We start from the raw sequence: 25,110 nt of genomic DNA on the forward strand, positions 1-25,110 counted from the left end.
GTAGTTCCCATCTGCTTTTTGGTGACCATTCATTCAAGATGGCTTTGGGCCTGCCCACACCACGCACTGGAATGCAGAAATCAAGCCCAAGCTAAGGACAGACGGGACCAACATGTTGGTGCAGTGTGGGCAGCACTTTGTTGGTGTGCTGCCTTAGGGGTTGAAAGCAGCAAAGCCCTGCTTATTCAGGACTCAGGCTGCCTTCCCTGCACTACCGTGGCTACTCTGCTGGTGGATCTGCCTGTGCAACTGCAGTGCAAGGCATGCTTTTCGCAATTAAAGACAACAACACGCACGTGTAAACTCACCTTTGCCTTTCTCAGGGTACTTTGGTGCTACTGTAGTGACATAACCTTCTAGACTTGTGAGATCAGCTTTTTTCTCCTCCATTTTTTTGGTATTTCTGATGTGGTTTCGTGAAGGACTGTTTATTGGAAGAAAATTAAGACAATCAATTCATTTCTAGCAAATTTGGGTCTGAACAGGGGTGAGGACCTTCAGTCACAGTTTGTCTTTTACATATAGATATATAGGCTGAAAAACATTTATTTGCTACTTCCCAAATCATAGCTTCTAGGACTGAGAAAGTAATTGCTCATTGTGCATTTAAAGACCATGAGCACATACAAATGAGAAACACCTCTCCTAAGTGGCTGCAATTGCATGAACTGTGGCAGTGGGAGCTACTGAAAAGATGGCTCAGGACAGCTTCCACTCATTTGCAGCCTACAGGTTCCTCCTGAACATATTGGGAAAAAAAGAAGAAAGATAAAGGAGCTGCCTCTTGGAAGCTCTTAACACAGGAACAGATGAGGGATGAACAAAGTCCTTGGGGTGGATCTTGCAGCTGGATTCCCATCACACCTCCATTTGGGAATGAAATAGAGAAAGACACTCCACAAATACTATATATCTGGGAAATTCTTCCTAAGCAATAAATAGATGCATAAAAGATGGAGTTTAGAGAGCTACCAATACATATTTGAGCACGCATCACGTGGAAACTGAAGATAGGAGCACATGGGCTTATGGGTACATAGATATACACATATGAAAAAACAGAGTAGCAGTGAAGAGCTGTCAGACAAGGACAGAGCAGCAGGTAAGGGGGAGAAGAATATACAGGTTGGTATGGTGAAAGATGCAAAACAAGAAAAACTTGACTCAGGAGTTGGGACACTGGAAGAATTTACATATCGCTTATGTAAAAAAAAAAAAGGAAAATTGAAAAAAAAGAACAAGGGACATAGAAAAGATAATGCCCTGAAAAACACAAAAAGGAAGGTTACATTGGACACTAGAAAAGAAAGAAAAGTTTAATCCACATGAAAGAAAAGAACAATGAAGGAGGAAAAAGGCTGCTCCATAAAACTCTTATCTGGACTGTAACATATATAATTAGCTGTTCAACAAGCAGACCCATAATATCACCAGGATTTTGGGTGGCACAGAAAATGACTTTTCTGTGTTATTCTCTATCAACTGGCAGAGCCCAAGCCATTGCTGCTCAGTTTAGCAGTTCTGGATATGTATAAAATCAAAGCTCTATAGCTTTATAGTAGGAAGAGAACTAAAAAGCCTTAAAACACAAGGACCAGTATTAAGGGATAGGATTAATGAAGTAATGCAAACCAGATGTATTAGTATATTTACAAGACAGCCAGGCTGATTTGTCAACATATATACTTACCTTGCACAAGATGATGCTGGTAGAGGTAGAGGTAAGCTCTGTGTTTGCTCTAGTGTCCTGTGCTGACTAGCTTCTGTAATGGAGGAAAGAAAAAGAACTATTAAAATAGATTTGTGTCCTACACAGGGAAGATATACTGGGCAGGATTTGAAGTTCAAAGAGAAAATAGATTAAATATATATGTATGTCCAAAATATTTTACCTCTGCATGCCTGCAGTTGACTCGTCAGCACTTTTCTTATTTCATTTACCCAAGTAGTTTTAACTTCAGGGGTTGGTGCCTACCCAAAAATAAATACAATCAGCCATCAAGCACAGAATATTTAATACACAAATAGCTGGATGCCAAAGTACAGCCTCAGAGGAATTTTTCCAGAGGGGCAGACAAAACTCCATCTCCAGTCCTTCTGTGAATAGAAACTAGTTGTAGCAACTGGAACATGCTGAGGCAGAGGCTATGCATGTGTGCTAATCAAACCCCATCTCCCCCAAGCCATCCACTTGGCTTGGCAGTTGGCAGAATTGGGCAACAATTGGCCCGAGTCAGTGGCAGCTATAGTAATGGTGTATACAATACACCATTACAATATCCCCTGTGGATGTTGTAGAATGTGGTTCGTTTTTCCCTCAGGAGACTCTTCAATTAAAATATATTAAGAAACTTCCTTACGAATTAATCTGGTGGTGGTTTGTTGGGTTTTTTTCCCTACATTTCCTCATCACACTCTATCAGTGATATAACAGAGGATTAGGGTTAGACTTCTGCTTCCCTTTTTTCTTTCTCTCTCCTTTTTCTTTTTCCCCCCAGAGTGGCATATTATTTACCTGTATAATGTAAACTTCTTCCCTTGCATTATACCAGATTTCAAATTTTTTTGCATCACCTTTGACATTTTCTGTTATTCCAACTGCAGCCATCTGGAAGCAAAGAGAACAGAAGCTCACTTACCACATTGTAATTACAGTAAGAACAGAAGCAGGTGGATACTAGCATTCTATGGTACCCTATTTCTGAAAAGGAAAACCACATTTGGCTTCTTGCTCAAAGAAATGAATAATATATCATCTGTATGTTGTACACAAGAGATTTAGCGCTTTAGTGCTGGCTACCTTGGAGGAAAGAAAGGTTTAGGTACATTACTTTGAGACTGACTCGTAAGATATCTCTTAAAACCCAGACCACGGACTCTTACATCTATTTTATACTACCCTGCTCTACATTTTCTGTGTGATTAATGCAACTGCCATTCAGCTGCCCTATTACCATTTGGATTTTCTCAAAAAATGCCATTTAAGAAACAGCAACACAAAATAACACAGACCTGCAGTACCAGTCAGGTTTGCCTGAAAGAGTGAAGTTCTCAGTGCAATGCTGCAACACAGCTTTGCAGAGAAAAAGCTAGAATGTTGTCCCACTGCAGGCTAAGCCCCCAGTACCTTGACCTTGTTTGGCGTCTTACATTTAAGGAGTGCTTGTAGCTGTAAGAAGGTGCTTTCTCATATCCCTCTCCATTTTCTTCTCGCTTTTTACAGAACAGCACTGCTTTCTCGTGGAGGAAGAGGTGTCGCTGCATTGGCTTGAAACGTGCCAAATCTTTCACCTTTGCATGACCCTTTTTATGATCAGTCCAGACATTGAAGGATCCCTGCATTAAAAGCTTGCCCAGCTCATTCAGATTTCCCTGGAACAAAAGAAGTGATATTTATAACTACAAAGAGATAACATCAAACCAAAACACACATTCTGAACAGGTCTTTACAAGTCTGTCATTCCAAGTAATCTCTCACATCAGTGTGTATGTTGGATTTGGAAATGTAATGAAGTTAGAGTTGGATTTTTACAAGTAATTTTCACTGGCCAATGCTGTTCAGGCAGAATTTTACAGTCAAGAGTATCGGTAGCAGAGATACAGAGAACTACACATAGAGAGGGGGAAAGCACAACACACATATTTGGTTGTTTCGGTTTTTTGCCCAAACTCTGCTCCAAAGATGCTTATGTAGTCTTTTGCCTTTTGTTATCTTTTGTAATTGGAAGTTTTGGGTGTATTTTTACACATAGATATAAAAACTTAGTAGTGACTCCCATTTGGCAGTAGCCTAAACCAGACTCTTCAAGACAGTTTTCAGTTTCTAACTCAGTGTCAAGCAAATCAAAGAAAAAACTTGGGTAGATACAGCAAAATATTATTCATAGCAAGAAAACTTCAGAAGAGTACAGAGAGATCCACTTTCCATTATTTTCATTACACAATTCAGTTTACAGGCACCTTTTGTAAAATATTCTTCTCATTATTTATTAGTACACAGTATAGGGTATGCTTTACATACATGTAAGAAAGAAATGAAAAGAAATTAAAAAGTAAGTAAAAATACTGCTACTCACATCGTAACCTGTAATGGCTATCTGGTGCATAGAATCATTAACTGCTTTAAGAATGCCCAGTATAGAAGTTAGTGCTTCCTGAAGATCTTCAGCACCTTCACAGTTCTTACTATACTTCAGCATTTCCTGAGCGGAAGGGAATGCCAACACACTTAGCTTTGGAAACAGCAACAACTAGAAATGTGCAAATTTTAACTCTATTTGGGAACTCCTCTCTTTACACAAGCTTAAATGTAATTAATTCTTTAAAAGCTGCTAACAGCTCAGTTTTAACTCAAGAATAAATGTGGCCTGAGGCAAATGTTTTAAGCTACTGTTAGATACAACCATCGAAATATGTGTCTGTGTGAGAAATAGTTCTTACTTCAAACATGGCAAAACATTATACATTAATTTGAATAAATTTATTATATTGCTCTCATTTTGCTCAGTATAGCATGTTAATGTGAATGACAACAGCATCCTTCATAAGTGCTGTCTGTCAAGTGTGTTTCCTAGAACCCAGCAAAGTAAGTTCCTCCCAAATACTGGGGTGATTATGACTAAATAGTAACAAGTACTTCAGATATTCTTTTCTTTTCTTTGTTGCAAAGGTTTCTTGGTCCTTCTGATTCCCCTCATCAACTTTTCATTCTTCTCTTCAGCAGAAATCTATGGGCAAAAGTAGTTACACGAGGTGTCTCTGTGTAACATCTGCTTACTAGCAGTTTTTTGACCAAAAGAAAAAATAACCGTGTTGAAAGCTGATGGACTGGGATTTATCTGTTTCCATTTATATATCCACTCACTAAGTTTTAGGTTTCTCTCCAGCAGGCTGAGAGAAGCAGCATTTAAAAATACAAATGCACAAAACACACTTAGCATTATAGTTCAGTAACACATACCTTTAGCAAGAGTTGATATTTGGTTATTCTTTGAACGGGTTTCAGTAAGTATGAGTCCAAACTGAGTTTGTGATCAAGTTTCCTTTGACATTCCTGTAATCAGTGTTGAATTTCATCAGGACACTAATCAATAATTGTGTTATTTGTTCTTGAGATGATTAAGTAAAAATAAACCAAACAAAAACCCAAAAAAACCCAGACCCCAACAAAACCAAACCCACTGTTATTTTAGGGATTCAAGCAAGCATACCTGAAAGAATACAGAATCTGAAAACTGCCTCCACAAACTTTCTGATCGAGGTTTATTTTGACAGTATTTTTCATAAATCTGGAAGTCTTCCATCTGGAAATGGGGACACAAGAAAAAAGTTAATAAATTCTTGTGACTTTAACAGACAAAGTTCATAAGATTTTTTTTTTCATAATCACTAATGTTATGAAAAAAACCACCACCAACAAAAATTGAATCATTGTTTTTTGCTTGAGATGCCTCAAGGAATTGCAAAATCACCAATTTTGTAATGGTTCCTATTTTGGTACTTGGAACAACAGAATAAAATGTTCCCATTATTTTTTTGCTTCAGTTGAATGTTAAACATCTTACAAAGAAGTAAATATTGTTTTTACAAATACATTTCTATTACAATATGAAAAATATTTTTACGAATGCCCAACCATAAGTCCCTCTGTGCAACTTTTTAAAAAGACTTTGTCCTTTTTCTTCATTTTCATTTCAGGAATGTGTTTTGCACTGGGAGTCATCCTAAGGTAGATCAAGCAGTTTGTTTCCCCTTATCATTTTGGCACCTAAATAGCATAACTTCAACACTTGTTGAATGGAAAAGGAAATAAATACTGTTGAAAATGCCATAGCAACCTTAGCTGTAAATGAAAGACCAGGTAGGAAATCAGCAGATACAGAAGTACCTCTGTCCCTCTGTGTTAGGAAACTGCATCTCCATGGATGTCAGTAAATAGAAGGGGGAGGGATGGCTCCACTCAGGGGCTTTAGAGCATCAATAGATAGCAAAAACAGGAGATTGATTTCCATAAACACATTTATATTTAGCCTGTAGTATATTTTAGGTGAGACTCATGTTTTAATAAATCCCAGATTAAAAAAGTTTAATTTTGTCATAATTTTCTATATTTTTATATTTTTCTATAATTTGGACATACTCTGTTGAGATGTACTCTTTAAAGAAAACAGGAAAGAACAATAATAAAAATCCAATAAAGAAATCTAACCAGGTAAACAAACCATTTATAGTGATGTGAAACAATGCAGTGCATGACTCCTCTTCATGCTTTCCTAACTGCCACCTTAAAAAAGCGGTTTTCTTTTAAGGAGATAGTAGCTTTTTCTAACAAAATTAATTACCCTGCACAGGGGAAAGTATCCCCACCTCTCAGTTAACATCTACATTCTCAACCTATTACATGCTGAGGACAAACAAAAGGGATGTGGTGGTAATTACTACATGAAAATCACACTCATACGTTACAGTCCTAGAGAGGCTTATGAACGAAGTGCCAGCAAAAGATGACACACGTACCTGATCCAGAAAGCACCGTCCTACTAGTTCTGGGTATTCTACATAGTTTTCTAATTCTCTCAAGAATATTCTATGAGGAAGAAGATTTTCTTAGAGCACACGTTAAAAAAAGTTATCATAAATGTTCACACTCTTGCAGTCTGTTTTCTAAACTTTTGGAAACAGTTGTAATTCTGTACTACAAAACTGAACAAAATTCTTCTAGATTATGTACTTTAAAAGGCATAGCAAATTAAACCAAACATTCTGACCAATTTCTTTTAGTTTACTATTGCTACAACTGAAATAAAATATCAGATTGGGGAGGGAAGGAGGATTTTGTTTCCCTGCCTTATGTATTCAGCAGTAGGATTTATACAGTTCAAAGTGTTTGGGTTTTCCTTCCAAATACCACAAACCAACCAAACCCCATGTTCCCAAATCTAGGAAACCCCCCCCCCAAAAAAAAAAATCAGTGGCTAAACCTTCCATTCTAGTTTTGCCTGAAAAAGAAACAACTATTTAATATGCTTAACTTCTCTTGAAAATCAATTTATCTTTACTATCAATTTAAATATTATCCTGTGAAGAAATACCTCTCTAGCAGCAAGGACTCAAACTTCAGAGGTCACTCCATATATATTTTTAATGTATAAAAATATATATTAATTTTATACATCTATAGATATATAAAATTAATCAGCCTTAACCAGATGTAAGAGTTGGGACAACCCCTTAAGAGTTGAGAATCTGTGGTCTAGAATAGTAATTTACTTTTCACAGCAAATATCACAAAAAAATAAAAGAAACCTAAAGAAACCTTACTTTAATTAGCTTGTAGATCCAAATAACTTGCTTCAGGAAGAGGACCACAATGCAAAATTTTACCTCTGTACTGCAAATATGCAGTTTCACACAGCTTCACTCATCTTTTATAGATATTTTGCTTTACCTCTTCTATGTAATACAAATGTTGATGAGCAGACAGACAAGTAGAACTCAGTAAGGCTCTTTTAGCAATGTAAAAAAATTAAAAAGTAAAGAATCCCATGCAAAAGCTATTTTTAGATCTGAATGCAAATTCCCACCTGTTGTGAAAGTGATAAATTTCTTCCATATTCCCAAACAAGATATCCTTCTTATTTTGGAGTTCTGGTGAAATGAGATGAGCCATTAAGGGGTTGTCCATCTCTGCAGCATAACCCTGCAACACAGGAGAGAGGTACGATGATTTTCTCCCTTTACTTGCAGTACTCCCCTCTCTGACATGGCAGTCTGCCTTCAGCCTGATAGCGAAGAAAGAGCTCAGTATTAATCATGAAAGAAACATACAAAATCTGTTTTTCCATCAGCCCAGTCAGATACACACACAGTTTTTAGAAAGACACTTTAATAATTCCTGCGATTCTAGTTAAGCAAGGATGAAAACTTTCGCAATCATTTTCACCAAGGAAAGGCTCTGTATTCCCATACTGCTTACAAACTATAGTTCATACTCTTCCTGTTAAGGCTTTACACATCTGAGTTTAAAGCCACAATTCCAGTACACACACAAACCTTCATGCCTGTCTCAGCTGTTTGTATGAAGGAACAAGCTGACTGTGGTTATCTCTGCAGGTAACAGAAATCATTGAGCTACAAATTCTACCTTCAAAGCACTTCCATTAGCTTTGGTACCAAAAGTCATAACTTTAGATTCTAACATCTTCCATTTGTCATGTAAGCACACACCTGTTTATCTGGCACAGATAAGGACAAGAGTACAAAGGTGGCTTTAGCCCAAGACTGTGCTCTCCTCTGGTCCCGAGGTCACTAATTGGTGTTCTCTCAAAACACCAAAAAAACCCTAAAGACTCCCACCCACCCCCAGCCCCCACCAAAACATCCCCAACCAATCAACCAGAAAAGTGCAAGAATGCTCCAGTACTTGCATTAAAAGCAGCTTTCTTAATGTAAGTACATTTAGAAACATACTCTTGTGGTTTGGTTTTTGTTTGTTTTTTTTTAATTTTTTTAAACACACGGTGATCATTACATTAGTCACATTGTTTATAATAAACTACACCAAATTATAACAAACTGACAAACTAAAAGAAAGGATAAGCAAAAGTGCACCTACAATTAGGAATTTCAATTTCAAAGTGTGGTCCAAAGTACAAAAAGTAGAACTAGCTAGTAAAGTCAGCTAACCTGAAGAATTCAAGCATTTGAATAGGACAGTGACTAATTTTTTTAAAAAAACCAGAATCATCCCTTTAAAAATCTTGATATTTTTTCCTCAATCACCACATTAAAAAAAAGGAAAAAAACCAGTGGTCTAGGCGAAGATGCTGGAGCTAATAGACAGTTAACTATCAGTCCCCCCCAATATCTCTACCCCAAACAGAAAAATGCAGAATCTGAAAGAGAGAGGGTAGAATAAATAAATTAATAAAAATGGTACAGCCTTAAAAATTATAAAAATAATCCATATAAAATGAAGAAGCTAAACATTTGTAACAGGGAAGGAACAACTGCAGTGACCATGCAGTTCATATGAAGAGATACATAAGGAGAATGATTCTTTTCCACTTGAAGTAAAGATGATGCTGAACATAGCAGCATAGTCAATGTTGGCATAAAGATGGGATACCTAATTTAATTGAGTTGAAAAGAAGTCTGACAGAGCTGATTACTTTGGAATTTTGAAAGAACAAAAGCATGAAATCCACACATTGACAAAAAACTTTTGTCAATTTTTTTCCATCTGAGGCTGATGTAGTACTTATTTTTAAAATTTAATATGAAACCTTCATGTTTTACTACTTATGCAGTAGTTGTGTTTTAAGGAGAGAGCAAGCTACTTTATGCAGCCACAGAGATTATTTAATCTTACTTAAAGAATATAAAAGGTTTTGCTTAGTCTTTCTTATTAAAAGACTCTAAAATCCTTAATGCTCATCCAAAGATATGACAAGACACAGGTAAGGAAATGTATTTGAAAGCTGTTCTAAAAGTATCAAAGTAAACGAAAAAAAGGTGCAGAATTCAATATCTAAAACCAGACTAGTCCAGTATTTTTTCCCAGTAAAAATTACTGAATTTCACAGACTAAAGTGGGATGATTGTGCTTATTAATAAAACAAAAATGACCAAACTTGCATAAAAGTAGTGATAGCAGTTTCCCAATAATCAATCTGGGGAACTACCTTGCTTTTTTTTCTGTCAGAATCCTTGGCAGACAGATGATGTATGGCAAATAAACATGACATAAGAAGAGACACTGTCCCTACAAAGGAGTATCAGGTTATTTTACATGAAAAATGGAAAGACTATTAGAATAGGAGAAACAAAGAAACTGGGTGAACAGCCAGAACTATGGATTAATAACAAGAATTACTTGTTATTAAGTAATGGAAGACTGCCATTGAACCATACCTCAGCATGTATTGATCCAGAATTACTTCTGGCAGCCCCAATAACCCAAGTTCAAGAGAGAGGAATCCCAAACAGCAAGGAGTCACAGAGAAGTGTGCCTGGCATGGTCAGAGAACTGAAGAGTCTATCACTCTGGCAGAAAACCAAGACAGCTTGGCCTAGCAAGACAAGGGTTGCACTATACTCTATGGAAAACAAGAGTAATACTATGGGCATAGAAAGATTCTGCAAAAACCCTCCAGGAGCAGCAGTAAGGACCAAAAATCCTCCAATTATTCAAGTTCTTGATTTTATGGACTAGAACTGTACAGATGGCATTGCATACAAAAGCAGAGAATAAAACTATTATTCAGGTCCACTCCAGACCCATCTTGCCTTATTACCACGTGTCAAACCATCCTAGTGTAATCAACACTTCTAGCACTTGGACTGGGCACAGGACATAAAGCTATAGGAAGCCAGGCACAAACTAGTAAAACCAGGACAAGAGTCCAAAACTCTCATACAGTACCCTCACTTGAAGGTATGTACTCAGAAATTATCAATCCTGGCCAATAACTTAAGACAGCTCCTATCTAGGAGCTTAACATTGGTATGGACACTAAGAGTACTCACTTGGCTCAATTCCAATTCATCCTGATTAAAATAGTTCAACCCTAGTTATCTACAACTTTATCATCCCCTACAGTCAAATTGGATTACAAGAAAATACTACACATTCATATCTGAAGACTTAAACTTGAGGAACAACAGAATAGTGCAGTGCAATTGTGCAAGCAACTCTGCAATACTGCAACTGTGCCTCCTTAAGTGTGGAGCAAAAGGAGCACCTTTGCTTCCTTGATGATTTCAAACGAGGATATTACTAAAACTAAAAGGCATTCTGTTCCCACAGTTGCACCCAAGACATGGAAGACGACAAAGACATGCAAAGAGGGATGCAAGAAACAAATTTTCTCCTCTGACACAAGATTCTCTCGATGTAGATTTACATTCTTGTGTGACACATGACCTTCCTGGCTGACCCAAGATTCTGGAAAGAATTTTTGCAGGAATCAATGACCATTACAGATCTCACTAAGTCCCACCTAAACACTAAGTCATATCTTATTTTCTGCTCAATTTGTGTTTTCTGATAGAAAAAAATCTAGTTGTATGAATATTTCTAGAAAAAAATTGCGCATTGCTGCCTCTGTGAAAATATGATGAGAAAGGAGAGATACAATGATCATACTGCTTGACAGGACAAACAGAGGCTTTACAGTGGTAAGGAAAACATAAGAGCATTCACGAAATGGAAAAGACAAGTAGATTCACTAGCAGCCACAGTGAAATTTAATCTTTACCTCAAGAACACAGAGAAGTTCTTCCACATATGCTCGTTCAGTCTCAATAAGTTCATTAATTACATGCCTATGGACAAAGAATGACAATTAAGGTGGGCCTATTCACTCATGCAAAGTAATGAGGCAACATTAACTTTGTCTGTGTTTCTACTTTACTTTAGACAATAAAAGAACATTTCCAGGTGATTTCCATGAAAATGTGATGTTTCATGGATATTTCTGTCAGCAGTTGATATATCCTTATTGAGAGATATGATTTTTAAAACATTTTAAATTTTTTGAAAATGTGTTTAAACAGACAAAAAGTCAAATCTAATAGTTAAAGTGCTGTAGTAACTAAATTGAAGCTGTGAAGCCTTTTATCACTGTACATACAAACTCTGGTTACGCTGTGTTCATAAGTATCACAGAAGCTGCATAGGATTATCAAACACAGACTTAAAACTACACTGGTGATTTTAAATTAGAGGCATTTAGGGCACAGTTCAAATATCTCAACACTGCTTTAATTTCCCTAACAGTCAAGCAACATACATTCCCCCAGCCCCATTCCTTTATGATTCTGTATGTTGTAACACAAGGTTGTAACACTGAAAAGATCACATAAGTAGCCAGTTTACAGGTGAAAATGCAAGATCTGCTATATGCATTGCAGCTACCAAGTTATTTCTTTCATAAAAGCGATGCTGTTCAGTTTTTATATAAATGATTTTTGGTAACATTTATCAAAACAGGGACTAAAAAGAGTCCAACAAAAAGACAGTCTTGAGGCACAGAGACCAAAACCTCCAACAGATTTACAGGAGGTTTATTACTCAAAACTATGTCATCTCTGAAATGAAAATATGTCGTTATCCTGCCATAGCATCACCTCTCTGCAGCAGAGGTAGAGTCTAGTACTACACAAACTATAAATAATGCTGCAGATAGATTGAAATATCTTCCTTTGTGTACAGAGCAGAGTCAATGCATTTCAAAAAGCGCTGAGGCTTATTTCAGAGAAGCATCTTATCAAAGACACTTCCAGAGAAATGTCTTATCAAATCCTTAGCCAAACTCAGGCTTTGCTGAAACCAAATCAGAAAAAAAGCACGCTTTTTTGCTTATCAAAATATACTTACTGTCGTAACACAGCTAGGTTTTCTTCATCATCCATTGTAGATCCTCCTCTGCTTTGATGCAGGTCAGTCATTTCACTCTAAAGAAAGAAACAAACAATGAAAAAAAATAATCATGGCATCACATATGGGGGGAACAGGCTTTAAAATACAGAGCTTTGTGCTCAGCTCTACTAGTATGCCTTTTCACTGGAAAGGCTGTACTCCATTAAAAATTAGGGCAATTTGCAAGAACACTGCAAAAAAATCCAAGTCATCCTGAAGATCTTGAAGCACACAACATTTGGACACAAGAAGTTCTCCACGAGAGGCCAGTTTCGAAAAGATGGTGGTTCAAAGTCCCTTTTCCAGGAAGACAACATCAAAGCATCAGCATAACTGAGGAGGCAACACTGCCCTTAGTCTGTTTTCCAAGCTAAAAATAAGGTACTGTGCTAACTTTCTAGTTCTTGACACAGAGATTCACTCTTAAAACTCCTACTGTAATGGCTAAACTTAACTGTGGCTTGCTGAAAAAAAGAAAGAGGCTCTGCTTTCAACCCTACCTTGAACTAACCCTGTTCTCCAAATGTTGTCCGTCCTGGTCATGTGGTCCTGCTTTTCTCCTTGCATTGCCTTTTGCTGAGTTGATTCAACTCTCTAACCCAGTGAGAAACTATTTGTTTCTGTTTCTGCCATCAGGTTACTTTCCTTGCTGGAGGTAGGGCCGGAAGACCATCCCCACTTGGGAATGGCAACCCATTAGTTCAGGTGAAGCTGTCTTGGAGCCAACAAGAACTACCTCTTCACTCTCTCCAGTGTTAAAAGTAGCCAATTACTACAGGCAAATAATAAACGTTTCCTGTTCATAGATTTTATATTTTGCTGCCCTTAACATTTTTCCTAATACTGGCAACTATTTACTTTACCTTCCCTCATGCTCAGCCCATCAACAAAGCAGCCTCTGTTTAAACCATGTGACTGTTTCACCAGAGTTACTTCTATAGGGACAACACCATCCCTTTTCCAGTGGAATTGCCTCATTCTTCTTGAGAGTTCCTGAATATTCCATTGTATTATGGAATTTCTCAAGCAGTACATACATGAAAAAAACAAGGGAAAAAAAAATTACCTTTCCTCTTCTGTAGTTTACCCTCCGAAGTGCACTGCTTTCTGAGTTGGGTACATATTCTCTTTGAAGACCTAAGCAGGTAAACCAGAATCAAACAGCAATTAAAACTTGATCAGATCTGACACAGATGTTTGTGCAACCACAAATTATGGCTGAAAGTTTCTTTAAGTTTCTCAGCATAGCACAAAAAAATTAAAGGCTAATACAGTTCCTTACCTGGAGAGGTACAAGGAGATTTTACAAATGCTTCTGGTCTTGGTGCAACAGGCTGAACAGGACGTGTCTGCTTAGCTGCCAGTTTCTTAAGACTTATTTGTCTCTTTTGAAACATTTCTTCCATACTTTCTTGCTTCTGGAAAACCTTTTGCACATGATCCTACCATTGCCATAGAAATAAAAAATAACTTAAAATAATAATAATTTAAATAATTTATTAAAATTTTTAAATTCCTGTCAGAGACCTATCAACAAGTTATATTGACATTTAGCTAATATTGATTTGAAATTGCAATTACTTTTATACCATGTATGGAAATACTACCCTAATTCTTCTCTCCTAACAAGGCATAATTTACTCTCATTTAGTACATTTAAAAATTGGAACATCACTTCATAAAGTATTTTGTGTGCTTATTATAGAGAAATCTGGGATTCAGGTTTTCAATTTAAAGAAAGGAAAAGTTTTTTTGACAGTGTCTAAAGGTTCTGTTACATGAAGAGATCAACCAAGAGGAAAAGGGATACGTTCTCAAGTTCTTAAAAAAAACACCAAAAAACCAAAAGCAGTTACAAAGCAGAAGTGTGCAAATATCAAGGACAGAAAGTATCATGGTTTTGCTACATAAAAAAAAAAATACTTCAAATGCTCAGGGGAATTTTTTCTTTAAAAGCAATCCTACTGTCTGAAAAAAACTAAAGCAGTTATTAAAAGACTTTGAAATCCTTAATGCTCATCCAAAGATATGACAAGACATAGGTAAGGAAATGTGTAGGCTTTACAATTCCCAGGTATAACTCCTAGTACTGATTATTTAGCTTTTTCAATGGCAGTACAAGAGAGCAATTCTAAAATAAACAAATGGACACACAGATACACATAAACGTCTTCTGGTACCTTTAGGTCCTCACTGAGGATGTGTGCATACTCTCTGTAAATTTTATTCAACTCCTTGATTTTATTGCCAGCACCAGTATCCAGGAATTTCTCGATCTCCTGTAATGCTGATTCTGCACCATCCTGAGACTGACACTTGTCTACTGGCTGTGAAGCCAGCAGATAAATTCCTTCATCACACCACTTCATAGACTAGAAACAGAGAAGAGAACAGGCTCAGAATGCACCAGTGTCAGCATCAAACACTAAGAGGCCGAAAACACCTCACACCTCTACTTATAGTGTATTCAGCTACTTAAGGATGAAATTTCCAGCACATGAAGATAATACTACCTACCATTATGAAAACTGGTTGACTGAGGTTTTAGCAAACAAAATGAGATTCAACTGTTCCATTCAAAATTTACCTTCTCTAGTAAGTCATGCAGTTCCAGAGATTTGCTAAGATGATTTCTCCTCCGTTCTGTCTCAGTAGTGAAGGCATCACAGAGATGATGAAGTTCAGTGCATTTTGGAATAATGGAGTCCACAGCATAATGATTGCTTTGAATAAAAGCATCACCCTCTGAGGCTAGCAGTCTGGCTTTTGCTACAGTTTCCTAAGAAAGCAAGCACTGATTTAGGTAAATCTTTCCTTGTATCAAGATCAGTGAAAAAAAATTTCAATATTATTTTTATGCAGTAAAATACTCATGCTGATAAAGTTAACAGGTGCCTTGATTAAGAAATTAAAGTGATTTCCTGTTTTTCCAGATGCCCAAGAACTTTTATGCCTTCTTCCTTTCTGTACCAGAGTACTTCAGAAACATTAATAAGTTTAATCATATTCCTCCCTGTGAAGTAAACACTATTGTCTTCCTCTGCCTTATTCAGCAGCATCCTGTGAGTATATGTATGCAATCTGGGGTACAGCAGCAATCTGAACACAAATTAAAAAATATCTATCTCAGCCTTAAGAACAACGACCTCACCTAGAGAGCAGTATATTTCACTGTGAAGCACAGATCAGAAAAAGGCTCCCTTTCTACATTGTTCAGAGTGCATGTTTCTGTTGGCCCTCTTTTAACATACTGTACATTCAATACACAGCTTTCTAATTTCTAAGATTTAATGAAACAAGTGGCTTTAATAGGAGTCGAAGTGGCCCCTTGATCACTAAGAGCAAAACTTGGCTATGTAGACAATTTCTACAATTCTTCAGTGAAGCAATCACACTTTGCAACTGGTTACTCTGCTCTTCATTGAGGGATGCCCTAGAATTAGTCTCAGATGTAGTCTCAGCTCTAATGGCTAAAGACATTACTCCAAATTCCTTCTGCATGTTACTTGAGACACTGATTCTGCCCTGTTGTCAGCTTAAGCTCTGCTCATAAGACATACTCAACAACCAAATACCATTCCCTTCTGCACATGCTTTGTCATAGTAGAAATTAGGGAGACTTGCAGAGTTCTTACACATGATTTTTCTTCAAAGTTGGCAAGATCTTTCAAAATATGCTCCACATGTGATCTGCTGTTTCCTACATCTGTGAAAGCAGATAGTCTCTCAGACACAATATCCAAAGCTGCTTTGACCTGAAATGAGACACAGGTATGTATGAATGAAAAGGGTTGCATCTCTCCGGAGACCCATCAGTTAAATAGCTGATAGCAACTATTTGCAGTCAGGTGACTCAAATTATGCAGTTACTGGGGCACAGAGACAAATCACTTTTTTTGTCAGCCTACCTTTACCCCCAATTCTAAATGAAAACAAATACAAAGAAAAGGCATTGAAGTAATCCTGTTTCCTGGTACTGAAAAATAATGCAGGAAAACTAATGGAACTCAGGAAACATTTATGATCTTGCTTTTACCAGATGACAATAATACAAAGCAAAAATTAACGTCCCCAACAAAACACGAGGCAGAGGTCCCCACCCTAGCAATTGGTTGAGAGATAGACACACACTTGCAACAGGGTTTCTGAGTGTTGCTCTCATGAAGCCACAGTGGCTGTGCTCTGAGATCAGCTACACCAGCATAAAGGGACTGTAGATGCCATCAAGCATGCGAATTAAACAACGTGAGATCAGAAACTGGCTGTAAAAACTGTAGTTCAGTCTCCAGCCTCCACCCAGCTTCTAACAGTGTGGTTGCAAATTCCCACCCACAGTGTTGGAGACAGTTTTTATAAAATTTCAGCCAGAAGGTTTAGTTGAGTCTTGGTTCCACAAAAGGGCCTATTGGCAAGATGAAAGCATTGCAGCAGCATTTCATACTTCTGTGGTACAGAACAGGTTTCAAAGGGGTTTTTGAACTCTTATACCCTGCTGGGTGCATGGAAAAAAGACTGCAGAAGGAAAGCTGTTATGTCTCTATAGGCAAGAATTCAAAGTAGTAAAGATAGCAGTATGTCAAGTAAGGACAAGTACAAGAAAAAGGTTGGAGAAAGCTTTCAAACACACACAAGAACTGCAAAAACAACAAGAAGAAGTATTTTCTTCTGAATCATTTCTATATTATCAAATATTGACTGCCACCAAGAAGTTCTCACCTCTCTGAAATTCTGTTCAAAATTCCGAAGGCGCAGACACTGCTCAAGTTTTTGCTGATGCTTAATCCAAAACTCATCAAAGGCAGTTTCCGTTTCATGTAATTGAGCCAATAGTCTTAAAAAAAAAAAAAAGACAAAAATCAAAACAAAACACAAAAAAAACCCCACTGTAAGAATGATGGGTAAAACCTTCAAGGGACAATGCAATCTTCCACAGTAAACAAACAGTCTCCCCAAAGCAATATTTTCCAGATCAAATAAACTGGATACAGGAAACATTTTAGTATTGCACAGAATCGTTTCCTAGAATAACAACTGATGTAAAATGGAAACCCAACACAAACATTAAGTTGTGAAAAATGGGCAAGTGTGATTTGAAGCACCTCAGCTCTGGCCTGGGGACAAAGGGAGTTGGGTCTAACACACATAAATAAAACATGCAAATGTGTGGGCTAGGACCCAGAGGAACCCAAGCCTTAGGCTGTAAGGAAAAATTAAAGTAAAAATTTGTACTGCTGTGACCAGCCAGCTGCCCTTACATTTCATTCCTTGAAGCAAAGCTCACAATAAACCTGAAGGCCATTGCTCCTTCTCTTCCAAGCAGAGTTACTACTTAAATATCATAGGCAAGTGTACAGCAGTACCACAATGAAAAAAGCCTTCTTCAGTTATATTTCTACATACTTTTACTTTTTAACTTAACTTCTAATATTGCATTTGACAGTATGATAACCTATGGACTTTTTACAGTGAACTTTGCTGTACTTAGCCTACATCCAGGGAAGGCTACACATCAGAATTTTAATGAGCTTTTGTCTTCAGTAGCACACAAACAAACTCTGAATTTAAAAGTTAAAACTGATTAGAAAAAAGGCAGGGACACACGCAGAGTTTGTTCCCGCTTCCATCAGATATTGTATTGAATAGGAATGTTACGGATAAATTAGCAACCCCCGCCCCCATTGTCCTTGGATAGCTGATAGCAACAGCGACCAAAAAAACTGAATTCTGCCAAGCTTTGTGGATTGTAATGGACAGTTATTTGGAAAGAAAAGTCAGCCTGAGTGTAATAGAAACACAGAATGACAGATAAAAAAAGAATGCAGAATACTGCCTGAGGGAAATGAGCTATGCTTTCATAGCTTTCTGAAAATTTACATCTGTCCTATGGTGATATAATGTCTAAAAACCTGGCAGTAATTTAAGGTGTGTGTCGGGGGGTGTGTGACAGGCGGGAAGCAAAGGAAAACAACGTCTATTACTGACCAAAGGAAGCATATAGGAAACTGTGCATAGATTCCTCAAAGGTGGTGTACTCCCTAGTAGCCCTTTAAAGGCTACTAACAACGTTGATAAATATCAGGTTTCAAGGAATAAAAACCCCAAACCCTCCCACTTCAAAAGGACCTGATGAAAATGGACAAATCTACTGAAAAGAATGGATATATTACTTCCATCCTCCCCTCCTGTCTTCCCTACAGCAGCAAAATTTCCTTTAGTCTCTAAACAAAGCATTGATGTTATTTAAAATAAGGCACAGCTGTTCAACTATATAGTCCAAATATGACAAAAGAGAAAAATAACAGTGTTGTTTTGTTGGTACCAGAACTCCAACCCCATTTCCTTATAGCCAGGTGACCTAGTAGTGGATTACTTTGCTCAGGACAGATCTGACAAAAGATAAGTTGTTTCTGAAACATTTTATAATGTTCACATTGCAACATTTGCTTATTTGCAAAGCATGCATATGGAACTAAGCAAAAGAGCTGGGGAGGGGTCAAAAAATCCCAGAAAAGCAGCATGTTCAGTATTTCACACCTCTCACCTTTCTACCGTTGTTTGATTGTCTAGCTGATCTTGATTCAGTTTGTATTCAGGATTCTCAGTAACTGGTTTTGTAATACTTCCGAGGATATCATCTCCCTGTTCTACTGCTACCTTGATGTCCTCCTACAAAACAAAACCCCCACAAGCTGTAGTTGTGTGGTGTTGTTTTTTTAAGCAGATTTCATAAGGCACCAAACTGGAAGGAGGATTTTAACAGCAATAGAGCAAACACAGTTTGATTAAAAGTAGTGTTTGACAACAGACAGTAAATGATAAATGTCAGCTTTTTCTATGGTTACCGTCTTAAGATCTCAGTGTAACTGAGTTGAATTTTCGCAGTAGACAGCCTTGTAGTGTCGCCTTAGGCTACAAATATCTAAAAAATTTTAGATGTACAGTTTTGAAACCACCAAATAGTTTTCATTTAAGCCTATTTGAAAGAACATTTGTTCGTGCTTCAAAAGGCCATATATTTTCATGTGCATGCAAATACAATCAAATTTCCTGCTGCAAACAAAAGTACAAATTAAACACACCACACTTACAAAGAAATTACTGTTTCACATACAAATCATTATGCATTTGTACATACATAAACTTAGCCTCAAGAAATGTCATTTTTGAATGCAAAAAGGATTTTTAACATCAAATCAAGTAAGTTCAACAAGATTTCAGTGGTTGACATTGTTACTTTCTATTAACATACCCCATATTTTCTATGTATGTTGCTAGCTATAACTTAAAACACAGTTTAACTATAAGACAGCATCTTTACAAAAATTACATACCTTCATTTTGTCCTTTTTTTCTGTGTGTGTTGCAAGAAGGGAGCTGGTGGATTGCACATCATTTGGTAGTTCTGTTTCAGCCAGCTCAGTCCCAAAGGACTGAAGAATCTGAGCTGTTTGCTTAACCTTTTGGGCGAAACCTTCTATAGCCTTTTGGAATAAAAAGCATTAAAGATGTTTTGAGCTCATCACACACATATGCACAAACAAACACATACACACAAAATATAACTCTCAAAACAAACCCAAACAGATGAAAACAGAAGACTGAAAAATGGTCAAAGTATAATTTTGCAAGCAACAGATACCGTCACCATTAATTCCTTAATTGTATATTTTTCTTAGGCTTGTAACAGGTGTATCTTCTTCATATTTTTATAATCTGGAGTTATTTGACAACTTGAGCTTTTTCCTTCTTGTAGCAAAACCAATAAACCTCAACACAATAATACACTGTAGTTCCTTTGCTCCAAGTGTTCAGAAAACCACTCCCAAGTTATTACTCATATTATTTCTCTAAGATGACTAAGTACCATTGGGAACATCTTCTCACTCTGAGCAAGTCAACTTGCATCACTTGGAATCTGTTTTATAAATGACAGGGTATAAAACAGAAGGGTTCATTAAACTGAAAGGTTAAAACAAAACCTAAGACTTACAGTGCGACGGGACAGCCATCTGTTATGGCAGTAATCCAGGGTGCCACCAAGATCTTCTGTTAATTGTGTCTTATCAATGTAACCCTGCAGTTCTGATACTGAGCCCAGAATTATGATCTACAGAAGGAGAGAAAAAAGTGAACGTGATCAGTGGTGACAAGTCCCTTGTTAAGGATTCTAAGCCCCATCCTTCAGCCACTGAATACAGAAGTAAGTGATGGAACTATTTCCTTTGGGTATAGAAAAACAAACTTAACAGTTGTTTCAGTTGAAGTTGATGTAAATGTAAGTAACTGAATAGAAACATGAGCACCACGCATACTAGAAAAAAGGCTTATGGTTTGTACAACATAAATTACACTGCCAGGTTTTTTTAATCTTGATAAACCATACTTGGCTATTTTCTAAGAGCAACATTCATTTCTTCCTAATTTTTCTTTGTTATCCTGGGTCTCCATGAGAGAACAATAGTGTCTACATGGATTTGTCATGTAAGGACTGATTCCCCACACTAAGTGAAAGACAGAGGAAAAGTACTTAAAGACTATCTTTCAGCCTTGAAATTTACATCTGATAAGCAGATAACTTTATCATTAGCTCATAGTTTCAAAGTTTATTTTAAAATATAAATGCTGTAGCTTTGCAAACAAACAATCAGTGGGTTTACAGGCAATAAAACAACAAGCATCCATTGTATGTTTGCTCAAATGACAGAAACCATAGCATTTGTCCATGGGAAATGCGTCTGCCTCAAAATTCACATATTCTTTCAAGAGTAAATCATCATGAATTAGCTAAAATTGCTAGAACTGCCTTTAAACGAGACTTTTTGGTGGGTATTTTTGGTCCTTACTAGCTACATTAAGTACTTTTACAGATTCCTGGTAGTAAAGTGAAAACACAGGATTACTTACAGGTACTTTCATTTTAAACTCATCTTTGCCGAATTTGAAAGCAATATCCGAGAGAGCTCGATGAAAAAATCCTGTTGGGCGCAGAACAAGGACCAGTTGCAGGTTTCCTGGGAAAGAAGCCTGCAAAGTAAGTTTAGTCTGTTATTTTCTGTGTCTTAGCTCCAGAAAATATTTTTGAGCAAGGAGAAGCCCCTGATAAACCACGAACCAACTGTATCAAAGGCCTCTCATAATGGGGTGACCAATCATATAGTTACATGACTAGTACAAAGAGCTTCATTCAAAAGACATTTACTTGTCTTCGGGAACAGGGACCTATTCTCTAGGAATCAATTTGTTTTCAGGGCTGGCTTGTACTGCTCTTCAGCTAAGATCACAACCTACCCAAGGAGGCTAATGAAACGAACAGCAGTGGCTTAGTATTTTTTTAACAGCAGTACTTTCATGGGTACTTTATCTTCTCTTTAATAGAAGGCGCCAAGAGAAACCTCCGTTATTGTCTGAACACCTAACAACATATTTCTAATTTGTGCATATGCTACCTTGCCAGTTGCCTACACAACTTATTGCCACAGAGAGTGAATTTCTCAGGCAGTAGCTTAGAAGTAAGCTTTAATTTTGCAGACAAAAATAAAAATCAAGCATAACAGCTGTGTTTTTTCATCATCTTCCCACTAGTAGTCAGATGGATCTTCCCCAGTTCTACAAGTGATAGAAGGAAAACACAGGAGAAGCAAAAAAAAAATAGCATTAATTTACTAAAAATCAACCTCTGCTATGGCAGAGGCGTGCATATTTGGCATTTATCCATTCCTGAAAACATGCAAGTGTTCTCCTCTATTCAGTATTTCTACTGTAGGGAGGCACTGAGACTCACTAAAGAAATTATCATTATAGTGATTATGTATGCAATTTTCTTCATTATACTGTTAGAAATTATTTCACATTTCTAGCAAACTGAGTCACTGAAGGAAAAATAAAAAAAAATAAAAAAGCCAACAAAAAAAGCCCCACTGACTGAAGGAGCTGTTATGCTATGCTGTTTCCATGCCTAGTGGAACTGTTAGTATCTGGGAGGTTGATGAGTGGCTTAAAACTAATTTTGAAATTTCCAAGGGTTCCAGGTACTTATCATTGCAAATGATAAACTTTTAAAGGGAAAAGTAGTTCAAAACTTTTCTGGAAAATTTCACAGATTCATTGTGGTTCCCCAGATATTCAGTATAAAACAAAGGTTTCAGTTTGATTAGGTAACCTTAAAGGCTTGAGCTTCTCAATCTGTCTCCATTTCAGTGAAGTCCAAATTTTCTAGAAAGCATAGTAGCTCACTCCCAAAGAAGTCTGAGGGCTGAGAACAGAATCCAGGTAATTCTGAGTGCCCTCAGTAGCTCCTCATGCTTGAACTGTAAAGTTCATTAAAAAAGTACCCTGTTCACAAAAGCTAGTTACTAACTAGTGAAATTGGTAGGCTAACTAACCCACAGTTACCAGAAGAAAAACTTTTTATAGAAAATTACTCACTGTATTCAGAAGAAAAAGAAAAGATGATCCTTTTTTACCATTTTTTCTGAATTATCACACAAGGGACAACTACAAATTTATTTAAGAAAATTATTTCACTCATACTAAGAGATATTACAAGAACAGAAAAAAGATTTTTTAATTAAATTTCCTCAGTAATCTTTTTAGAATGATAGATGTATAGTTTATTTATTTCACACACTTGACAGACGTTAATTTATTTTGGGTCTGTAACAGCAGCATTCAGAGTCCGAGCGAGCTGTTACTTTTCACCTCTAACTTCCAAAATGTAAAGTTTATTCAATGGCAATGCCAAAATCTCAGAAGAAGAAGCTCCAATAAGTAATATCTTTTAGATAACACATTTTGAAAAAAAATAAGGTGCCGTCTTGTGAGATATCCACCCCACCACATGACTTCCTGACATACTGTCTATGGCAGCAAATATTTGCAACCCCTTTAGCGTCTTTCAGAATGCTGGGAAATGCCCAGCCTGCTAGCCTCAAGTTGGGAAGATACATTAGAAACACATAACAGCATAAAATTATGAAACAAAAAGACTCCGAGCAGGAAAAGGAAATTTAAGGTACATGTATGAGTAATAAGTTTCTTCATTCTAATTTTACATTCTCACTTTTACACATTGTGACTGTAGCCTAGATTTTTACTTGAGAATTTCAGAGGAAATATGCTGAATGGGACCTGGGGCTGCTGGTGGACAACAAGCTGAGCAGGAGTCAGCAGTGTGCCACCGTGGCAGACACGGCAAATCGGATCCCAGGCTGCATCCACAGGGCTGTGACTGGCAGAGACAGAGATGTGATCATCTCACTCTACTCAGCACTTGTCCAGCCACACCTGGAGTGTCCAGTTGTGGTACCCACAATTCAAGACAGACTGGAGAGAGTCCAAAGGAGAACTGTGAAGGTGATCCAAGGGCTGGAGAATCTGCCCAGTGAAGAAAGGCTGAAGGACTCAGGACTCTTCCCCCTAGAGATGAGTCAGGGGGCACCTCATGGCAGTATTGCAGCTGCTACTTAAAGGGCAGCTACAAAGAGGACAGAGACTCCCTCTTCACCAGAAGCCATGTGGAAAGGACAAGAGCCAACGGATACAAGTTGTACTGGGAAAGGCTTCATCTCCATATAAGAAATGCATATTCTTTTTTACAGTGAAAACAATCATTCACTGGAACAAACTCCCCAGGGACGTGGTAGAATCCCTATCATTGGAGGTTTTCAAGATGCAACTGCATAGGGTTGCAACTAGATAATCTCACCAAGGCTCCCTTTCCCCACGGAAGGTTGGGCCACATGGTTTTTCAAGGTCCCTCCCAACCCAAGCTGTTATTCTGTGATTCTATAATATTTAGGCTATTACTGAAGCAAACAGTAGTACCCAAAAACAATGTAATGGTAATTTTTTCTGAACTTTGTATTAGTTCTTATGAAATAGAGTTTGATTGCATGACAAAGAAAACAGAGAATACATATTACAGTTATTGTCCATCTCTGTGTGTCTACCCAAAATGATGATGTTGAAGTCAATAGTCTTGTATCACTTGAATTCCCATTTGAGGCTTGTCAAAAATTTCCCCCTCTCTCTGAAGAAGCTCAAATTCTAGATTACTCTAACTTTGTCTACAATAGCGTCTTGTCTTCACTAGTCTGCCTCCTATTTAGTTTGGTTTGGGTTTTTCTTCCTTCAAAAAACCCTCAGGTCTTAGAAAATTATACCTCCTCTGCTTTTTCTTGCTAGGAGTCAAATCTGCAAATTGATCTTTGTGAAACAAACAAAAAAAAGGGAGGATTACTACAGCAAATAATGTTGGACCTGTGCCAACAGCATTTGCAGTTTATCAAAGGTTCACAGAATCACAGAATATGCTGAGTTGTAAGGGACCCACAAGGATCATCAAGTCCAACTCTTAGGCCTGCACAGGACCATCCCCAGGAGTCACACCATGTGCCTGAGAGCATAATTCAAACACTTCTTGAACTCTGTCAGGCTTGGTGCTGTGACCAATTCCCTGGGGAGCCTGTTCCAGTGCCCAACCACCCTCTGGGTGTATCTGCACTGTCCAAATACTGCTATTTTTACTAACACTTTTTTTTTTTCTAAAGTCCTGGTGACTTGAAGAGACAATACTATGATGTAAGAGATACTCCTTAAATGCCTGTGAACTTCATTGACCAGTGGATGTCACCCTGAACACGAGAACAAAACAAAACAAAAAAACTGCTGTTCCAGTCCAGCAGCATATT

At 37.4% G+C, this 25,110-nt stretch overlaps 1 protein-coding gene across 15 annotated transcripts in view; it reads right to left on the bottom strand.

Annotated features, from left to right (window-relative positions):
- The window catches only part of MCF2L (MCF.2 cell line derived transforming sequence like), a 150,375-nt gene that overhangs the window by 8,510 nt on the left and 116,755 nt on the right, over nt 1-25,110 (bottom strand). For all 15 annotated transcript variants that reach the window (XR_010428523.1, XR_010428524.1, XM_064646477.1 and 12 more), the window contains 22 exons: nt 21,326-21,445; nt 20,412-20,528; nt 19,753-19,902; nt 18,963-19,087; nt 17,138-17,252; nt 16,057-16,176; nt 15,009-15,200; nt 14,602-14,793; nt 13,704-13,863; nt 13,488-13,558; nt 12,380-12,456; nt 11,259-11,325; nt 7,584-7,699; nt 6,517-6,586; nt 5,211-5,303; nt 4,961-5,053; nt 4,077-4,202; nt 3,151-3,372; nt 2,516-2,608; nt 1,893-1,971; nt 1,691-1,763; nt 309-424 (listed from right to left, as the gene is read on the bottom strand). Coding sequence is in view for 13 of the 15 variants with exons in the window: in XM_064646477.1 (XP_064502547.1) it covers nt 309-424; nt 1,691-1,763; nt 1,893-1,971; nt 2,516-2,608; nt 3,151-3,372; nt 4,077-4,202; nt 4,961-5,053; nt 5,211-5,303; nt 6,517-6,586; nt 7,584-7,699; nt 11,259-11,325; nt 12,380-12,456; nt 13,488-13,558; nt 13,704-13,863; nt 14,602-14,793; nt 15,009-15,200; nt 16,057-16,176; nt 17,138-17,252; nt 18,963-19,087; nt 19,753-19,902; nt 20,412-20,528; nt 21,326-21,445 (2,587 nt within the window). In the remaining 2 variants the exon portion in view is untranslated. The remainder of the gene's footprint in view (nt 1-308; nt 425-1,690; nt 1,764-1,892; nt 1,972-2,515; nt 2,609-3,150; nt 3,373-4,076; nt 4,203-4,960; nt 5,054-5,210; nt 5,304-6,516; nt 6,587-7,583; nt 7,700-11,258; nt 11,326-12,379; nt 12,457-13,487; nt 13,559-13,703; nt 13,864-14,601; nt 14,794-15,008; nt 15,201-16,056; nt 16,177-17,137; nt 17,253-18,962; nt 19,088-19,752; nt 19,903-20,411; nt 20,529-21,325; nt 21,446-25,110) is intronic.

The sequence above is a fragment of the Pseudopipra pipra genome, chromosome 2 (assembly GCF_036250125.1).
Source record: "Pseudopipra pipra isolate bDixPip1 chromosome 2, bDixPip1.hap1, whole genome shotgun sequence".
NCBI lineage: Eukaryota > Metazoa > Chordata > Aves > Passeriformes > Pipridae > Pseudopipra > Pseudopipra pipra.